At 42.7% G+C, this 20,030-nt stretch overlaps 1 protein-coding gene across 1 annotated transcript; it reads left to right on the top strand.

The window, feature by feature from the left end:
• Positions 1-405: 405 nt before the first annotated feature.
• LOC117825722 (A disintegrin and metalloproteinase with thrombospondin motifs 8-like) lies at positions 406-18,629 on the top strand. Its single transcript, XM_034701651.1, has 9 exons — positions 406-1,547; positions 3,465-3,704; positions 10,140-10,272; positions 10,611-10,778; positions 11,617-11,909; positions 14,184-14,370; positions 15,264-15,436; positions 15,629-15,804; positions 15,893-18,629. The coding sequence occupies exons 1-9, from the start codon at positions 822-824 to the stop codon at positions 16,626-16,628; spliced, it is 2,832 nt and encodes a 943-aa protein (XP_034557542.1). The 5' UTR covers positions 406-821; the 3' UTR covers positions 16,629-18,629.
• The last annotated feature ends 1,401 nt before the right edge of the window (positions 18,630-20,030 follow it).

Below are 20,030 nucleotides of genomic sequence, written 5' to 3' on the forward strand. Positions count from 1 at the left end.
TATTTTGATGCACCAAATCTGTTTTTCCATATGAAGGCTGTTTGGTTTATCATTGTCAGAGGTATAAAAACGTGTATTTGCAGAACATGAAGCAAACAAGAAAAAGAAGGATTGAGTGATATTCTTCCAGAAGCTCTACTTGTGTGACTAAACATCTCTTGTTGTGGTGGTCTGCTCCACGCACGCACACGGCGCCTCTCTCCGTCCAGCGGTGGTTTTTTTCTGCGGGAATAAAGCGCCTCGGCCTTCGGGGGGGCTCCGGGCTCTGTGGGGGCCTGTCACTCACACACCGCTCCGAAATAACTCGAGTAGCGGACTTCCAGCTATGCGTAGTATAGATGTCCTGCCGCTGTCTTATAGCACGCTGGGTTAATAATAGGAGCACGGTTGTCAAGCTATTTCAGAAGGGGGGAGTGTCGGCCTATTCTCATTGGATCCGTTTTATCCGCGAGTGTCTCGTGAAGTGCGAGAGTGGGAGGAGAATTTTCCAGCAACGGAGGATATCAAAAATAAACCCCCTCATGTCAGGGAAGAGCAGAACGTATAAATACCCCCGATGTGTCCAGACTGCAGTGGTGCTGGAGAGTGGCACAACAAGACATAGCCTGGATAAGGAATTAGAAACGACAACTTAGACTGAAGTTTAACACAAGTCCAACTTTGATAACCAGGACTGACTCTACAGCACTGAAAACACTTTCGATTTGGAAAGACTCTAGAAGCTTCTCTTTTTATTGGAGACGACGCTCGACCCAGCAGGACATACATTTCAATAAATTGAATATTTTTACGATTTTTGATTGCAATTGAAGTTGCAGAAGATGTGCTCCACTTTGTGTTTTGCCTTTTCACTCCTGTGCGTAATAAACGCGGCACTCTCCACTTCATTTGAATCTGAGGATGTTGTACCTGTGCGGATAACTGGAAGAATCAGAGGTCGCTTTTGGAAAAGAAGCGAGGAGCTGCCGAGATATACCCTCAGCGCATTTGGCAAAGACATGACTCTCAATCTCATTCCTGACACCAGCTTTATCTCACCTTCCTTCACAATATCGCGCATCAAAGCCAGAGATGTTGGCGCTTTACGCACCGCTTCAGGTGCCGCGGGGCTCCAGAGTTTGATGAACCAGACCGTGGAGGATGAAGGACAGCTCAGGAGCTGTTTCTACTCTGGGAACGTGGATGATGATCAGAACTCGGTTGTGTCTGTCAGCTTGTGCTCGGGCATCTTTGGCTCCTTCATAACGGAGGGGAAAGAATATTTGATTGAGCCCAAACTTCAAGGCGGGCTGGGGCCAGACTCAGCAGAACAGCTGCATGTCATCAAGAGGAGGACATTCACCAAAAGCCACGGTGTTCCCCTCCTGTTTGATCACGCGGCAGCAGACAGTAGAGCTGATAAGCACAATGAGGAAAACTTTACGCACAGCGACAGTGACGCACGGAGGGAACCTCGCCGGAGACGCTTTGTTTCCGCGCCACGGTTCATAGAAACCCTGGTGGTGGCAGATTCAACCATGACCCACTTCTATGGAGATGAAATAAAGGTCAGACATGATGAACTAATTCTTTCCTGCACACACGGTTGATCTGTTGATATGTGAACCTAAACACAGCATAGTTGAGTTAAGCAGATTAGGGTGTCGCACAAACACCTCTGAAGACGTCATCTTTTCCCAATTTATTCCCCTGAATCTCGCCTGCAGGGATTCACAGCCCAGAAATATATTCTCAGGAATTGGTTATTCACTGATGTTTCATGAAAACATGTTTTGGCAGAGAGAGAACTTCAGAGGAAGTCTGTGTGCTCCCTGTTTTCCACAGACTGGGAATAAGGTCAGGCAATAGAAATGCATGCAATGCTGGAGCACATTCCTCAGGACTTGGTCACGATTTGGCAGCAGAGCCTCAGCATCATGCAGGGCAGATTCACAAGGCTTACAATATCCGTTTTATGCTGTTTTTACTCAGTAGTATGAATTCATTACATGGCTGTTTCCTGTCAGAAAATCCAATATTCAGATTGAACAAAATATGATGGACACTGATTTTATATTTAGAAATACCCATCCTGTGTTATTCTGGAGCGAAAATCCTGAAAAAGGAAGACAGTTTATGATCCTGGCACAGTCCAGGGCAGCCAAATTCTTGTCTGTTTGTACTTAACAAGCTCCTCAGCTGCCAGACTCGACTCTGTGCTACAGTTTGAAAGTAAAGTGAGGCCAAACAAAGAGAGCACAAACTGCTTTATATTCAAAAATCTTAATCCAGAAAACATCCACATTATTCTTGTTTTCTGTAAGCAGTTTTAGTAGTTTGGAAGTCTAAGGCTCAGACCAACATGTGTGTGTGTGTGAGAGAGTGTGTGTGTGTTCAGTGTGTGTGTGCAACACATGTGGAAACTTTCTTTTTTTTATGTGGGAAAATCCTCCGTCCCCAGAAAAAGTGAGTTCAGCACAGCTGATGGAAGACTTTACACTACACATCATGGCACAATCCTCCCACATTCACAGTGATTTACCACGACTCCACTAAAACACAACATCATGACAGCTCTGTGGAAAAGCCTGCACGTAACTTCTTCACACTCGATGATGCAATCATGGGCAAAAATAGAAAATCGGATGAAGCTTTTTGTAGTTACGTGTGTTTTTACTCAGAAAATAAAGCCTTGAATTAAAACTCTACTCTTTAAAGCTTTAGATGAAAATATGTGAAGCTGTGTCAAACAAATGTTTCCAGATCTAAGCTCATCCTCTGTCCCGTCGAGGTGCACAAACACGGAACATTATTTTAGGTTGAAAACATACAGGTGGCCTCAGACGTCTGTTATGATAACATCTGTTACTCTCATCCCCTTTAAGAGAAGCAGGCTCTTCACTGGGCCAGGAGGAGACTTCAGGTCGACTTCTTAAAGGGGAGAACTGCTCCTCTCCAGTTAGGAGCACAAATTATTGAATAAATAACTTTAAAAAAGTGTGATCATCATACATCTTGTAATGGTTTGAGGGCTAATTATGTCACTTTGTTGCTTAAGTTTCCATTTCTGGAGTCAGACACTCTTCTCAGTGGGAGGAACAGCACACACACAGTTTTTCCATTGTATTCGTCGGAACATGGAGTCAGTGACATAACACAAAATGAGTTTGAATATGAGTTCATATTTGTTTGAACCCTGCAAGCTTTGTAGACATCTTTGTAATGGATTGATTGTTTGTTTTGTGGGTTTGTCAAAAAACAAACATTGGCCGTTAAAGTGTGCAGGGTTTGTCTGGTATCAGGTATTTAAGACTGTTGAATGTCACTGTTGGCCTCCAGTCTGTGCAGCCAGGAACATTAGTGTAACATTATGCAATAATGGCTACAAGCAAAACAAGTCTTCTCACTCTGGTCTCTTTTATCCACCATGCAGTGCGTCTTTGAGATTGTGCAAGAAAGTTAAATGTCCTGCCTCTCCTCCTCAGCACTACATTCTGACCCTGATGTCGATGGCCGCTCAGCTGTACAAGCACCCCAGCATAAAGAACTCAGTCAACATGGTGTTGGTGAAGCTGCTGGTGGTGGAAGACGAAGAGGTCGGCCCGGCGGTCTCCAGCAACGGAGGCGTGGCCCTCAGGAACTTCTGCTCCTGGCAGCAGCTCTTCAACCCACCAAGCCAGAGACATCCGGAGCACTATGACACCGCCATGCTGTTCACCAGAGAGGTGAGTGACGAGTGCACGCCTGGTTTCACTTTACTACACAGCTCCATGATATCTTTATAGATCTGTGGAATAAAGCACACCATCATCGGCATAATGTCGTAGGCGTTTATAAGAATCATATGTAAGATGACCAGCAACCTCAGAGTTTGCTCAGTTGTCTCAAAGTCTCCATCAGTGAAATGACAACAGCAGAAGCCCAATACTTGATCCTTGGGGAACACCATATTTAACATTAGAAGGAGCAGAGGTATCAGGTGTAAGAAACTGATCTGTACTCGTAAGTCTCTGCTCAAGAAATATCACCAAACTCCTTGGTTTGCTTCAGCCATATATCTGCTGACTTGAGTTTTCTGATCTGATCTGTCATCATCTCTCTAACTTGAACTGCCGTCGCACTACTGGACCATTACCAAACAGCAAGTGGACAAAGATAGCCTCTAAGTGGGAATATAAAAGAGCACTAAGGGGCTAATACCCAGATGTTGTCTTTAGGATTTGGAGCAGACTAAAACAAATCTGCAAGGAGAGTGAAAATTAGCTTGTATACACCCAAATCATATGGATGGGCAATGATTTTCAAATATTTGAATATTCGTTCACTTTGTTAAAATCTAAGAGTTACTTTGAATATTTTCTCATTTTAAAAGTACAATTTTACATCGTTTTTACCGGTGCCTGGTTGTGATACGGTATTCCCGCCAGATGGTGGCTATAGAGCATCTTAAAGCTGTTTGCTAACCGCATTAAATAACAGAAGAAGAAGACATTCACGACAGTCGCAGCGATTTTCTCCATTTCTCAATCTCAAACTACTACACATTATGTGAATAATTGTTGAATCGATGCCAACGATTATCCAATAATATTTTCGCTTGGAATGTCCATCCCCACCAAATAACACCTTGTTTCTACTTACATATGTGACTGGTGTCTGTAGAACAGTAAGTAAGAACAGGTGATGCCTCTAGTGACCAACGCAAGGAAGTGCATCTCTATACAGATAGATAGAAATTACCTGCAGCCATGAGGGAGTGGCTAATTTTGTCTGATAAGTGATAAATGGCTAAATTGCTGCGGTGTTACATCAACAAATGTTCCTTTGAGAGTCAAAGCTAGTTGTGTTTGAGATGTGTTTCCCTATTTGGCGCACATTTAAGTGTCTGTTTAACCAACTCATAAAACCTCCGCTCTTTGTTTGCATTTACAAGACCTCTAATGATCGGAGAATAAAAGAGGCAAATAAAGTAGGATTTTACCTCCTTGCGCCACCCTCACAAAATAACAGAGTCCTTATTTGATGGCTATTTGAAGGACTGGAGTCATAAACTCTCTCTTCAATGTGTTTTAATGACCATGAACAGTGATTAAATCTTCACAGGCCTTCAATAAATCAAACATGTGTTACTTTGTTGGAGATTTTCGCCTTCAAGTTAGCAAAAAAAACAACAAACAAACAAAAAGAACGAAGCAGCTTTCACAGTTTTCACTGCTGACATGAAATACCTTGACTTCATTGTCAAATTTGTACAGAATATCTCATGATGGATTATAACTGCCTTACATGTAATCATGGTTTGGCAAAACAGCGTCTTCCAGGTTGTTAATTTAAGAGTGTAACACTGAAATGGAAAGTCTGCTCGCTCATGTCAGACTGTTATATTTTTCCTCCATTCAGAAGGAATAATCGAGCACGGATGAGTCATGAGTGGAGCACTCTTAGAATCCGGTCCAGCTGCGGTACATAATGTGGTTTCAGAAGCAGCAGACCCGACCGCACAACAATTACATGAAACCAAAGAGCCTTTGAGTGAAACAGGTGCATTTTGGGTAAAGAGTGGGGGGCCCCAGCTGGAAACCGACACTCCTGGCTCGGTCATCATCGGGTCTGTGAGATACCCAGGAGGACGCGTTTAAGATTAAAGAACGGATGAAAAGAGAGGAAGTTCAGGAAAGCCTTTTCAGCCCTGAGGGTGAATTAAGGTGCTGAAAAGAGATCTATGAGATGGAATAGTTGTAGTCTTTTCCAAGCAGAGGGAATGTCAACAGAGAACAAACAAACTGCTTTATGGATACTTTGACAGGAAATAAGATCATGAGTCCTCAGGGTTTGTGTTGTGATTGGCTCGCTCAGCTGTATTTGGCTGCCGTCTCCTCTCTGGTATGTACACGTTGACAAGGTGTTAGCAGACAATACGTTAGGCGCGAAACTCCTCTATTATTACTCTTTTATAGCTCGCTGCATTGCTGTTTGCACCATGATCGATGACAGGATGGTATTTATCCGCCTACTGAATGACGTGAGCATGTAAAACTGACCCTAGTTTGGGGGAAATGATGGATTCAACATATGGGATTCTGCAGACTTGTTGCAGAGGCTTTGGATCAAGGAAACCATCATTCACACAAACCCGGTTTATGTTTGTTTTTCCATTTCCGCGGAGATATGCTTTGAAACGCAGAGGACGGAAGGCTCCTTGTGGATGAGCTAACTTTAGTGCCGCCACAAATCAGCCTTGACATGATTAGGAACACTCTAAATGGTCAGGGCTCGGGTATGCAGCCGGGTCAGGGTTGAAAATGTGTGCCATGTCTGCCACAGTCATAAGACACAGTTGCTGCTACTACTGGCTGTTGTGAAACTCTAAACTAACCCTCCGTTTCTTGTAGTGGAAACATTTTTCTCATGCATTTTTGCAGTCGGGTACTGTACATGTGTTCTTTCATATCTGTCTGCATAATGCAATACTGCAGCTAATGCTGTGACCCATACATTCTGCTTTGTGTCAGTGTGTCTGCACACATGACTGATGGGAGTTATTGTGGAACAAGGTGTACAAACACACGCTGAGCTGTGTTTAAACGGCAGCTTCAGGTCCAGATGTGTTTCAGATCACAGTAAGCTCTGCTTTGTGGTTTTCTGAGGATGAGACGAGGACACGTCCATCTCCGTCCTACACAGCCAGGCTTCTCCTCAAGCAGGGAAAGATTTCTGATAGTCGACAGTATTCATTTTCCCCACCTCACGCTCTGGACGATGCGTGCTGTGGATATTTATTTGCTTTGTTTTATGATGGAAACACTGAGCAACATGTTTTTGATTTGTTCCACAAAAAATGGCAGAAAAACAAGTTGACGTAAATAGATGGTGAAGGTCTGCAGTCAGACTTGATTAATAAAACAGTCACTCAGCGCTGCCCATACACCCTCTAAATCTACTCGGACAGGATAATGGCTTTAACTCTTTGATTGCTGACTGTTTGCAGTCAATACTCCTGAATGGAAACAGGCCTCATTTGGGTTTTTAACGATGCACCCAGCCGATATCATCATGAAATAACCATATTTCTGTTGTTTGAGGGTTGCTCAATACTTCACTGATCAGCCGTGGTAATAAAGTAACTGTAACTCATTTGAATGAAACACTGGAATGGAGTGAAGACAAGAATGTATCTTCTCTGTTTGGCTCATGTGGCTCGTGTTATGCAGCTTTTGTTCCAGCAACACGAGTTGATTGGAGTTGGTATGTCAGTGTTGGTATTCGGTATGCTGCTGAGGCTCTGTTGTTTTATGGCACTTATAAATAGTCTGTCTCTCTTCTTCTACTGACAGATAACACTCTGCAACTGCGCACAGCACCTCTCTGTACCTAAGCTCACTGCTCTTTCTGATGTAGCTGTAATTTTTGATTAATGTTGCACACTGAGGTTGGAGAAGTTGGTCTGTAACTTTGCCTCGTGGTAACGTTGGTGCTGCAACTCAAGCTGACCAAGCAAAACTGAAAGATTCTGTGCTGCTTTTGTGTAATAATATGCATAGTATGTTTCAATGTGCAATCTTACATTACATATAAATAAACAGGTAAAGTCTAGGGCTGTCAAATGATACATTTTTCTGGCACTATTGCATCTTTAATCACGTGCTTAAAATTCCATTATTCTGCATTTTGTGTCAAAAAGGACAAAATAACACATGGTTAACAAACATGTCAGACCTTAAAGGTGACATGTCATGCAAAATTGACTTTTTAATGGTTCTTTACCTGAAATATGTGTCCCTGGCATGTCTACAAACCCCCCGAGAATGAAAAAAATCCATTCTGCCCCTGTTCTGATTTCTCCACCTTTCTGTAAATGTGTGTGAAACGAGCCGTTTCAGACTTCAGTGTTTTTGTTACGTAACAACAATATCCGGTCTGTCACGGAGTCAGAGCTCGGAGCTTGTTCAGCCCATAGACTGTATAAAATAATACTGAATCCCTCCCCCGTTTTTCATTACCTGCACACGTGTGCTAACAAGGAGCTTAGGAGGGAGGCATGCTAGTTGTAGGCTGTCTTAATAAACACAAAGGTCGGTTTTACTCCCCACGTCTGCAGATTTGAAGATCTAGTGGATGATTTTTATTTATCATGGATAAGTGCTAGCGCTAGTTAGCATAGCTACATAGCTACATGTCGTAGCTGTAGCTGTGTACCAAGACACACGTCGACATACTGACAAATAAAACAACAAGAAACACTAAATCTGTGACCAATCCTTCAGAAAGGTCCTGCTGCCTTTCTGGCAGAGGTCGGTTTTACTCCCCACGTCTGCAGATTTGAAGATCTAGTGGATGATTTTTATTTATCATGGATGAGTGCTAGCGCTAGTTAGCATAGCCACATAGCTACATGTTCGTAGCTGTGTACCAAGACACACGTCGACATACTGATAAATAAAACAACAAGAAACACTAAATCTATGACCAATCCTTCAGAAAGGTCCTGCTACAGGCGCCTCTCCGTCAGGATCAGATTCTGGATCAGATTCAGAGGGTTGAAGTAACGCGATCTGTGAGCAGCCGTGTATATTCAGCCAACATGTAAACATTAGATCAACGTGCTGGAGAGCCGACGCACATCCACTTCCGGAGGGGGCGTGGTCAGAGGGAAAACAGAGTGTTCTGAAGAGGACTGAAGAAGAGGGATTTTCAGGCAGACCAAAATCTGATTTCAAAGTGTTTTTTTGAGCATAAACTTTAAAGACATGTTTTGGGGACCTCTTAGACCAATATATATTGATGAAAAAAGTGTGATATGTCACCTTTAATGACATCAAGATTAACGTGTTAACGCTGACCTCCCTTATAAAGACCTTTTTATCTAATCCTCATTGATTTATAGACTGATGTAGGATTATTGGGCTTGATACTAATTCAGAGAGGGTTATAGTTTCTGGTGTGTCAGCCAGTGCAGCTTTTTATTAATCTGAAATGAGATGAGACTTTTTTTCAATTTATATTTTGCACCAATATGACCATGCAAAGGTGCTCAGATACCTAGGTCTAAGAGCCTGTGATTTCTGTATGTTTTATAGTTTTTACCTGGCTGCAGAACAGATCTCCACTTTGGGACATCAAAAGTTGAAGCTCAGGTTTATACAGGTTTAATTTATTGGTCAAACAAAGTTACATCCAGGCCGTTTTGTTTCACAGTTCAAGGCCATTGCACTGCGATAACTGTTCTGGTAAATACATCCCTACAGGTTGTCTCAGTGGCTAAGCTAACAGAAAATTACTTCATTCAATCTGTAAGAACAGGAGTGGCCTATGTTCCCACAGTTCCCACATTTATACATTTTTTTTCTGAAATTTGGTCCTATGTTCCCAAAATTCCTTTTTCATAAATTTGTATCAGATTGCATCCCCCTTTCTCCCTATTTGGTAGCCAATTACACTCAACCTATTATCCAGTAGCAATGGACTACAGATGGAATGTAGCTTTTAGCTAAATCTGGTGTGCCCATATCTTTGTTTATTGCAAACATTTAATGTAAGTGGAAATGTGGGACCATTGGGACGACCCCGTAAGAACAGCTGCCTGCAAAACACTTGTATAACTACCTGATTCACCCTGATAACATTCTTTTCCAAAAATTGCCTTATAAAGTTCCAGGGTCCTTCATCTCCACAGTCAAACTCAGAGAGGGATGAAGCTGCCCGTTTCATTGACAATAAATCCATGAATTCTTTTCACCAATCTTCGATGTTAAATTAATTAGGTCTACGTATTTTTCAATTCATCATAATAATATGCTTCACTGACAAACAGGGTAGCGTGATGATTCGTTGTATGAGCGTTGACGTATGGTTCCTATACATTACTTTGCATTAGCTTGATAGGATACAGAATACAACATGCTAGCATTTAGCTAACATTTTCAGTGATTTTCTGGCATGAAAATCATCACATTTAAGATGTCAAACGTCTATTTTTGCCAGTATCAACTTTAAATTGGTTTCAGTTATTTTTTTCAAGTTACTTTTGGAAACATAGGGGATCACATGGGGTAAAATACTTCCACCTCTCAGTTCAACTGCCACTCTTGGTTTCAGCGTCTCTAATCTCAGACCATCATGCCCTGAGTGTTTTCTCACTGTTCTCCGTGTCTGTGTTGCAGGACATCTGCGGACAGAGGAGCTGTGACACATTGGGTGTTGCCGACGTCGGGACGATGTGTGACCCCAAGAGAAGCTGCTCAGTCATCGAGGACAACGGACTGCAAGCTGCCTTCACAGCTGCACACGAGCTCGGTCAGTGCACATTTCTAGCTCATGAGTGGACTGTTGGGGGTGTAGGAATTATGAAAAAGGCTTAATCATAACATACCAGGTCTGTTAGATTCAACTTTGCATTCTACTATCATTCATAATCTCAGTGTGAGTCTATTTCCAGAAGATATTCTAACAAATCACAATCATTTAATGTTTACCTGGGGGCTAAAAGGTGACGTGAAAGCAGTTTTTAAATTCTCTAGGTGTGCAGGATTTGCAAACCGGGATCAAACAACATGATAAGACCTGATTAGGACAGAGCCAAACAGACACCTCGTCACTAGGCTGAATTATGATTGCATCCTTCCCCTCTGCAGGTCATGTGTTGAGTATGCCTCATGATGACTCCAAGACCTGTGAGAGACTCTTCGGAGACCTGGGAGGACATTACCTGATGGCTCCTCTGTTTGTCAGCCTCAACAAGACGTCGCCATGGTCCCCCTGCAGCGCTCTCTACGTCACAGAGTTCTTTGACAACGGACACGGTAGGAAATATATCAGGTTCAGTTAAATGACACGGAGGATAAATCCTGAACTGAGCTGCTCTGCAGAGGCCGGCTGCCAATATGGCCGCCTGCCACGACACTGTGGCTCAGTCATTAGAGCTGATTCAGAGATGAATAAAACATACTGGTAGACCTCTTGCGCTCCAACCATGGCTTTCCTGCTTAAACATGTCGCTGCCCTTGAATTATTGGTTACACGGATAGTTTATCTTGCCCCAGATTTCCACATCCTCTCTTTCCAAGTCCTCCTCCTCCTCCATCCTGTCTCTTTGTCTTCGCCCTGCCCGCTGTCGCTCATGTTTTGCGTCTTGCATTGTTTGTATCCTTGCAAGACCTATCATTGAACTGTCTTTTCCGATGAGTCATACGATGGACTTCTTCCTGTTCTTCACCCTCTCGGCCAAAAGCAACAGCTGGTGTCAGCAGAATGTGTTCTTTATCAGTCGGGGAAAAGCCTCCAGCTAAAAGCGAATGTGGCCGAGGAAGTTGGTTCCAAACTACAGACGTCATTGACAACAGCGGACAAAAAGCTTATTGAATATAAAAAACAATCATTAGCAGAATAATGCATGAATTCAGATTTCCAAAAGCTGCCGAAAGTCCAGATTTGGAGCATAAGGCGGCCAATAAAACTGCACTCCATTAGTTCAATTTAATGATTTATATTTATAGTCTGGACACAGCTTGACCTGAATAGTTCTCCACCGTTGTCATGCTACACATAAGGAGCAACACATTTAGAACTGTCAGTGCTCTAATCTCCATAAAGTACAAACTTCTCAGACTCATGAGGTGTCTCTTTCTACTGTAACCACAGGGGACTGCCTGCTGGACGTCCCAGAAAGCTCCATGTCCTTACCCAGAGAGCTGCCAGGAACCAAGTACAGCCTGGACCAGCAGTGCCAGCAGATCTTTGGAGAGGAGTTCATCCACTGCCCCAACACGTCTGAGAGCGACATCTGCAGCCAGCTGTGGTGTCAGGAGGACGGAACCATGCAGTGCTCCACCAAGAACGGCAGCTTGCACTGGGCGGACGGCACATCCTGTGGCGTCAACAGGACCTGCCTAAATGGAGCATGCAAGTCCACACAGGAAGTGATGGAACCTCTGGTAAGACTGAGTCTATATCTCATCTTAGCCTTACTCTTAATGTTCCTTTTCTCCTTTAGGGGTTTGCCACAACACCTGTAGTTTGTCCGTTATAACCCGCAGCTCCTGATAATTGGACGTTAGACCATATTTGCAAACTTAGCCTCGTGTTTGCACAGATTGGGTAGGGACATAGACATTTGGTTTTAAAAGTGAAGATGATGCATAAGTGCTTTCAACCTTCAAATATTTGGCAGGATGCAACATAGCTGCTTGCAAGAAGAAGTTAAACCGCATAGAAATCTATGAGAAAATGACTTTACCTTGCAGTTGATTCGTTAACTCAGCAAACATTTTCCTAATCTGCTAATCAAGGTGTCATTTAGTGTAAAATATGCAACAAAGCAGGGTATGTTTTTGGGTGTTGGTACCTGTGATTGACAAGTCAGCACCATAGCAAACTTTCAACCAGGTGTGGCAATGTTTATCCAACCACATCTCTAAATTTGGTCACCTCCGGGTGCATGTTTGGTTCAGTCTGTAGTACAGACATCTCATGTAAAGAGGCTGCAGCCCTCTCTGCACTGGTTGCAGGTTCATCCTGTTCCTGTCACTATTTGGTGCATGTTGGTGCACACATATGGTCACTTTTGGAGGTGAACTGTTAAACTTGAAACTTCAAAGTCCAAAACAAATAGATGACATCACCGTGGCTACATCTATCTTATCAAAGTGTTGAGCTGAATCTTTAATCTGCTGTTGGAACGTCACATATACCTTTATTTAGTTGAAGTTAACGATCACACAGTCTTCCTTTGATGCTTCACTCGTCAGTGTTCAGAAATGTCCCGTCAGGTGTCTTGACTTTGTGTGAAAGCTGACTTCATACTCACCAATTATCACCCCAAAGCAGCGCCGCTGTCTCTCAGCTCATTGCCTTTTTGATTCCTGGCAGACAGCTCCATGTTTTGGTTCCCTCTTAGAGCTCTGTGAAAAAGAGCAGTCTGTCCCTGCCTGCCGGGAACACAACACCAGAATTAGGGAAGAGTTAATGAACTCTGAAGAGCTTTTAGCAGCTAATGAGCGCGCTGTGTTCCTCCTGAGTCGGTGAAAAGAGGAATATGAGCTCTGAAATGAACGCAGCTGAAAGGCTTTTAGTGTTGCATGCTGCAGAATCAGCATGTTTGCTTGCACTCATTTTCTGCAGAGAGCTTCCTGTATAGGTTTCAGTGTGTCACTTTCACAGAGCGCTCTCCATGTACTCGGTTATAAGTGATCAAGTCTGAAGCAGTACGTGATTTTTAAGCATTTCACTGAATCCGTGAGCGTGTCAACTTTCGTTCTGCACCAGGAGTTTGCATGTGAATTATAAAACCCTGCTGGTTGGCTGGACCTTAATCTCTTGAATCAAACAAACGTTAAGATTTCAAGCTTTTAAGTTCAGTCTTGACCTCAGTGATTGGAAAATGTTTGTGATTTGATCAAAACCTTCAGAACATCCTGGAAGTGGGATTAAAGTTTACACGTTGGACGCTGTTGTTTCCGATGTTGAGTCTATTGTTTGAGGTTCGTTTGAATGATTCAGCTTCAGATGTGTTTGATTCAGCTCCTCTTTTAGATCAGCTTAGAAAAACAAAACGTCTTGTTGAATTTGATGAAAAGCACTTGATGTGATCTCAGTTCTCAGTTCATGGCGATGTGATCTCTCTGAGTATCCCACCTTGAGTCATTTGAAGCAGGAGTACATGAAGGAAACGCAGAGGGTAAAAGTACAGATCAGTGTTATTTGAATCGAGTGAGTTTAAATCCAGCTGCTACTTGATGCCTTTTTATATTTCCTTTAAGAACATTTATACATCTCGGTGTTTCATTTGAGCTCGGTTGCCTTGATATCTTCTCCTTGTGTTATGATCACACATGTGTTTGTGAAGCCAGACGTGCTGGCAGCTGGAACGTTAGCTGATCCAAACTCGTAAAAACTTCTGGAAAGGACACCCAATCTGGCAAATGCACAAACACACGCACACACACACACACACTTCGAATGTTGCTGCAGCATGGCAGCTCCCACTGGTGGTGAGTGACACATGTGGCAGGAATGTGGGTAGAGTCAGACAGCAGGCGCGTGCCGAACTTCAACACAGATTTAGCCTGGAGTGTCGGCCCGCCAACACACTGTGCGGCCTCAAACCCAGAAGCCAGACTGCGGTCGAGGCTACACAGCTGAGATTGCCTTTGGCGCGGAGCTCTAACCAACCACTCTGACGGCTCTTCTCTCGCTGTGTTTGACCGCAGGTGGTTGTGGACGGCGGCTGGAGCGAGTGGGGACCGTGGCAGCAGTGCTCCAGGACTTGTGGAGGAGGGGTGGAGTTCTCCTACAGGGAGTGCACGGACCCGGTGCCCCAGAACGGAGGGAAGTACTGTGAGGGACAGAGGGTTCAGTACCAGTCCTGCAACACAGAACCCTGTGACAACAACCAAGGTGAGAAGCGGCAGTGAGGAAGGTTTATGATGCAAAACTCAGACTTTAATTACCCTCCTGTGTTTGAACATTTTTATACTTTATTTTAACTCAATGCAATTAATCGAATATGTGAATAAAGCCAGAAAATTACATTATTACCATGAATCAGACATTTTTTGATTTTTTTCTTGATTCACCAAATTTTAACTTTATTCTCACATTGCAGAAAAAAAGAAAAAATATTTTTCCTATTTATTTATTTGGTCTGGCAGTTTTACTGAAATTTTGACTTATTATTTGCTTTACTGCAAATGATTGCATCTTTAAGTGCAGCCTCCAAAGTAGCTCCCCTCTTAACTTTACTGTACAGGTTATATTAGGATGTAAATAAATCTTCTGATCTATATTTAGATGAATTTCTAGCTCAACATGACATCATGCTGCACAGCCTGCATGATGCATATAGGGCACAATTACAGGCCAAGTGTATTTATACCTTTTAGAGCGACAAAACAATTAGTTTGAAAATTACTCTCCTGATTTGATACGTTTATAGATTTTAAAATGTCCATAAAACATAAAAAAACACTCTGAAATTTCCCCACAGCTCCAAATATTACTCAAATTATGAATTTCCTTCAAAAGTTGTCAATTTGATGTCATTTGACTTCTTGTTTTGAAGGCCAATATCATATGGGATTCAGCATACCTAATGTCTAATCTCTGTAATCCTCTGCAAAATTCAGAACTAAAAATCAGCAACACTGATCTATTCAACATAGATCATAGAAGTTACATTATTAGATAGTTTAATTAACTACGTCTCTTTTGATTTCTGCCCAGTTATAAAGTGTGTAAGAGCTTTCTGTTGACCTTTGTGCATTCGTCCTCACTCCCTCTCTCATCTTTAGGGAAGAGTTTCAGAGAGGAGCAGTGTGAGAAGTACAACAGCCCCAACTACCTGGACTTCAACGGGAACATGAAACAGTGGATACCCAAGTACGCCGGTGTCTCTCCCCGGGACCGGTGCAAGCTGTTCTGCAGAGCCAGAGGCAGCAGTGAATTCAAGGTGTTTGAATCTAAGGTACGGATACAACGCTCGTACACACATATATTTGGATATTCTAAACATGATGATACCTCACCGTACATCATTCTTGAGTAGCAAAGATTATAAAGAATGAATAATAATCTAAACTTAGAAAAGAGGAAGGCCACAGATGCTCAGCTCTTCTGATAGAATAATTAACAGCACCTTCTTGTTGCGTCTCTGCAGGTGATCGACGGGACGACCTGTGGCCCAGACACCACCTCCGTGTGTGTCCAAGGTCAGTGTGTGAAGGCAGGCTGTGACCAGGTGATCGGATCCAACAAGAGAGTGGATAAGTGCGGGGTGTGTGGAGGAACTGGACTCACCTGTAGAAAGATCACCGGCTCCTACAACAAGGCCACGTAAGTGCTTCAAAGATTTACCTCCATGTTTCATCCATCAACACTTTTCGCTTGCGTTATCTAATTCCTGCTCTTTTTCTCCCACCAGATACGGATACAGCGACATCGTCACAATTCCAATTGGAGCGACAAACATCGACGTGAAACAGCGCAGCAACAGAGGAATCAAACACGACGGGAACTACCTGGCTGTGAGTAGAGAGAGCGGTGGTTACATCCTCAACGGCAACTTCTCAGTGTCCACGGTGGAGCAGGACATCCCCGTGCTGGGAGCAGTGTTGAAGTACAGCGGCTCCTCCACCACACTGGAGAGGATCCAGAGCTTCATGCAGCTGAAGGAGGCCATCACCATCCAGATCCTGGCCACAGCAGGAGACGCCAACCCTCCGAAGGTCAAGTATACCTTCTTCATCCCCAAAGACGTTTCCTTCAATAAGTCAAAGGACAAAAAGTCGCCGTCTTTGCACATGATCCATCCGTTTGATGCGCCCGACTGGGTAATGGAGGAGTGGTCTGAGTGCTCCAAGAGCTGCGGCTCCGGGTGGTCCAGGAGGAACGTTGAATGCAGAGACACTGCGGGCTTCTTCTCCAGCCAGTGTGACAAAGACCTGAAGCCCATAGACATCAAGGCCTGTGGGGATCTGCCGTGCCCCATTTGGCAGATGGGACCGTGGTCCGCCTGCTCACGAACTTGTGGTCAGGGGGAGCGCCGTCGCAGCGTTGTCTGCATAGACTACACTGGGAAGACTGTTGAGTCAGAGAAGTGTGATCCAAAGAAAATGCCAGAACCGGTCTCTGGAGAGTGCCTCAACCAAGAGTGCTGATGAGCGGCGGGAGATCAGTGAACTTTGCCAATGTGGTCTGATTAAACTTACTAAACATGGATGGATTACTGCACAGGGAAACCTGGCTCAGGGTTAGGGGTCCGACTGCAAAAGACACAAAACATTTACATAAGACACCAAAAGAGAGACACACAAGCAGGAGAAAGAGACACAAAAACACACTGAACATTAAAACAAGAAGGGATGACAAAGAGTGAACACACAGAGACACCAAGATATGTAACAACACCACAAAAAAGCACTTTTTTTTTTTTAAAGAGACACAACATAATCACTTAGACACATGCAACTAACAAAAAAGACCACAGAGACAAAAACAAAAACAAGGAGACAGAGCGAGAAAAGATGTTATGACTCCAAAAAGATGCACAACAACTATACTCAAAAAATGACTATAGAAGATACAAAATAAGACTTGAGATTACTTTAAAGAGATGCAGAAGACAAAAAAATGACACAAAATGTCAACAGGTGTATGCAAAATGACAACAAAGAGAAAAGAAAGGCGACAGAGATATAAAAGATGGAAAGAGACACGAAACCTTTCAGGGCCACTCTAAACAATAAGAAAATTGACACAACATTTCTGCAGAGCATCACAGTGTGAGCACACAAAGACACAATTATTACAAAGAACAAAAAAACCACAAAATAACAACAAATTCCAACAATTACGTCTCTGAGATCTCCTGCAGATTGTGGGTCAGTGTTTGTTTTGTGTCTTTTACAGTCAGAGAGAAAAAGAGCTTGGGGCCTTGACTTTGATCTGAGCCCTGCTTCCTGTGAGCGTGTTTTCCATCCATGTAACCAACTGTTCATATGATGTTACATCCCAGGCTCCTGCCTAAATATAGTTTGTCATCTTTTGTTGACATTTTACAACCACTATTGAGAGTTGAACAATGTAAATCTACCTCAGGATGTACATGTGATGCTATGTATACATGCTACATGAAGGTGCTGTGTGTGAGTTTTCTCCAGAGGGAGAAGTTTTCTAGTCCCACGTCAACAGAAACCTTTTGTATGAAGTCTGGTTTAATCTGCGATGTTTCTTTAGTTTCAAAGTCAGCTGAGAATAATGGCATGAAACCTGCTGTCAACACCAGCACAGTGTAAATATACCTCCAAGTGTCCTCCACAGAACTCAAACCCCCATGAAGCTTTGATCAAGCTGTTACCTTTCACTGAGGTCACACGGTACATACGATTAATGCGATGGGCTTTAACCTCCTGTTTCATTACTTCTCTTTTCTTCACACATACCCAAATGAGATCCATATAAAACCTTTATCCTCGAACAAAGATGAAAACCAATCAGTGGCTTTAAACCTGACTAAATCTTCGTCTAGTTTAGAGCCTGATGTGAATCAGAACAGATGGTTCCATTTCTGAACCAGATGTGTAGAATTTATAGAAACTGATAAAGTTTAAGTTTACACGGTGTGTAAAAGACTAAGTGTAGATAATGACCAGTCGTTTATGACCAGGAAAACCCACGACAGAGAATTTCCCTCTACCTTGTAGTTTAATTTACCGGCTGCTTTCTAAGGCAGCCGAGAGGAGCTGCGGTGCAAAACCTGCAGAGCAACAAAAGCTTGTTTGGAGGCGATGACACAAGGACAAGTCATCACCACACTCTAAATGAAATCTAATATTGATTTCATTCATTTCCAAACATTTGTTTTTGAATGCATCATACGCAAACACTCACGGTTGTTTCCAGACTCTTGTATGTATATTTGATTTCTTCATTCCTGTTGTTAATTTACAGTATGTTATAAAAACTAAAGACATGGAGCATTAGGCCAGATATCCCTTCAGTGAAGGACCATGCTATTTTATTACTACAGCTTCCTTTTTAAGCTATTTATTTTTGTAAAGTTTTTACCTTGTATGTGTAATTAACATGGCAGATGCTGCTGTCTTTGAGGATTTTGTCTATAAAAAATGTCAAATAAACACATTTATGTCCAAACATGATGCAGCTCATTTTACTTGATTTATCATCTTCTTCTCTGTTGTGCACAGAAGCCAGAGTATTCAGGATTATTGATGTATATGCATCAGCAGTCTTATACCAGTATGAAGAAGAACCACTCTTGAATGACCCGTAAATCCCAAACAAATGTTCAACTTTCCAGAGCACTCTGTTAGACTACTGTGGGCCGCTTGAACCCACCAATGACGTCTAGACTACTGGAATTCTTTTAGGTGGGTCGGCATCCTCTAAAAGCAGGGTGAGGCTCGTTTCATTGCTGGTTTTACAAACTCCAACCTCTTCAGATGTTCAGTTAAATCCTCCCACAGTGGAATAACTTTGCTGCTCAGACGTCTGTAATAAAGACAGCTGTATAAAACATACTCAGTAGCTGTGGTTTGGGAGGAACCTTCATTCAACAGGCAGCAACAGGGACTGGCTAATTGTATCAGCAATAAGTCCACATTATACAGCACAAGTTACTAGTTTCATAACATATATATGCATAGGTTTCTTTAAGTCATGTTGGTAACTAAGTCCTCTGATTCTTGAAATGTTTCTGACATGGAAAAGGCAATTTTAGGGATGCAGCAAATATCCGAAAAGCTGGGTATGCATTCATCAGTTCTGCCTTGATTTTAAACCCTGTCACTCTTGAATCTCGGACCAGCTGTCACTGTGCTTCATCACCCTTTGTGCAACTGACTCATGGAAATGTGTGTTCACAATCTTCTGGGATATTGTGCTCAGTAGACCCCTGTCATTGACATTATTGTGATATTTTTTTTTATGACTTCTGGTAATCCATTCAATGGGGAATTGCATGTAGTTTGAACAGAGGAGGACCCAGGATCAAGCCCTGTGGGACTCCAAACACATATTCTTGACTGTTATAAGGAAGCATACAACTTTGACAGTGAATTTCTGGTTATGCAGTTATGATTTAAACCACAAAAGCAGTGTGTCTACTGCATGATCTCGTGATTCAATGTTACAGATGCAGAGCTAATGTTTTGGAATATGAGGTAGCTGTGTTCAGACAGAATTAGGTAAGAGAGCATTGAACAGTGCCTGTGTTTATAGAAAAAATAGCCGTTGTGATCACAAATTGCACTTGATTTGCAAATTAGTTGCACCTTTTCAATTGTTGATTGTTTTTACATACTGTCTGTATATATGCTCCATACTATGTACTATTTATTTCTTTTGGGGGGGGGGCATTTTTGCCTTTATGGATAGGACAGTTGAAGAGAGACAGGAAATGTGGGGAGCAGAGAGAGGGGGAGGACATCGGTATATTGGTCGATGCTGGAATCAAACCAGCTTTAAATAAGAAAATATAAAAAAATAAAATTAATCTAAAATTGATAAATACAGTGTGTACATTTTTTATGGCAACACTG

Source organism: Notolabrus celidotus, chromosome 14 (genome assembly GCF_009762535.1).
Source record: "Notolabrus celidotus isolate fNotCel1 chromosome 14, fNotCel1.pri, whole genome shotgun sequence".
In the NCBI taxonomy this organism is placed as follows: domain Eukaryota; kingdom Metazoa; phylum Chordata; class Actinopteri; order Labriformes; family Labridae; genus Notolabrus; species Notolabrus celidotus.

Coding starts and splice junctions, on each gene's coding strand:
- LOC117825722 (XM_034701651.1), top strand. CDS start 822: ATGTGCTCCACTTTGTGTTTTGCCTTTTCACTCCTGTGCGTAATAAAC. Junction 3,705..10,139: donor CCATGCTGTTCACCAGAGAG/GTGAGTGACGAG, acceptor TCTGTGTTGCAG/GACATCTGCGGACAGAGGAG. Junction 15,805..15,892: donor GGCTCCTACAACAAGGCCAC/GTAAGTGCTTCA, acceptor TTCTCCCACCAG/ATACGGATACAGCGACATCG.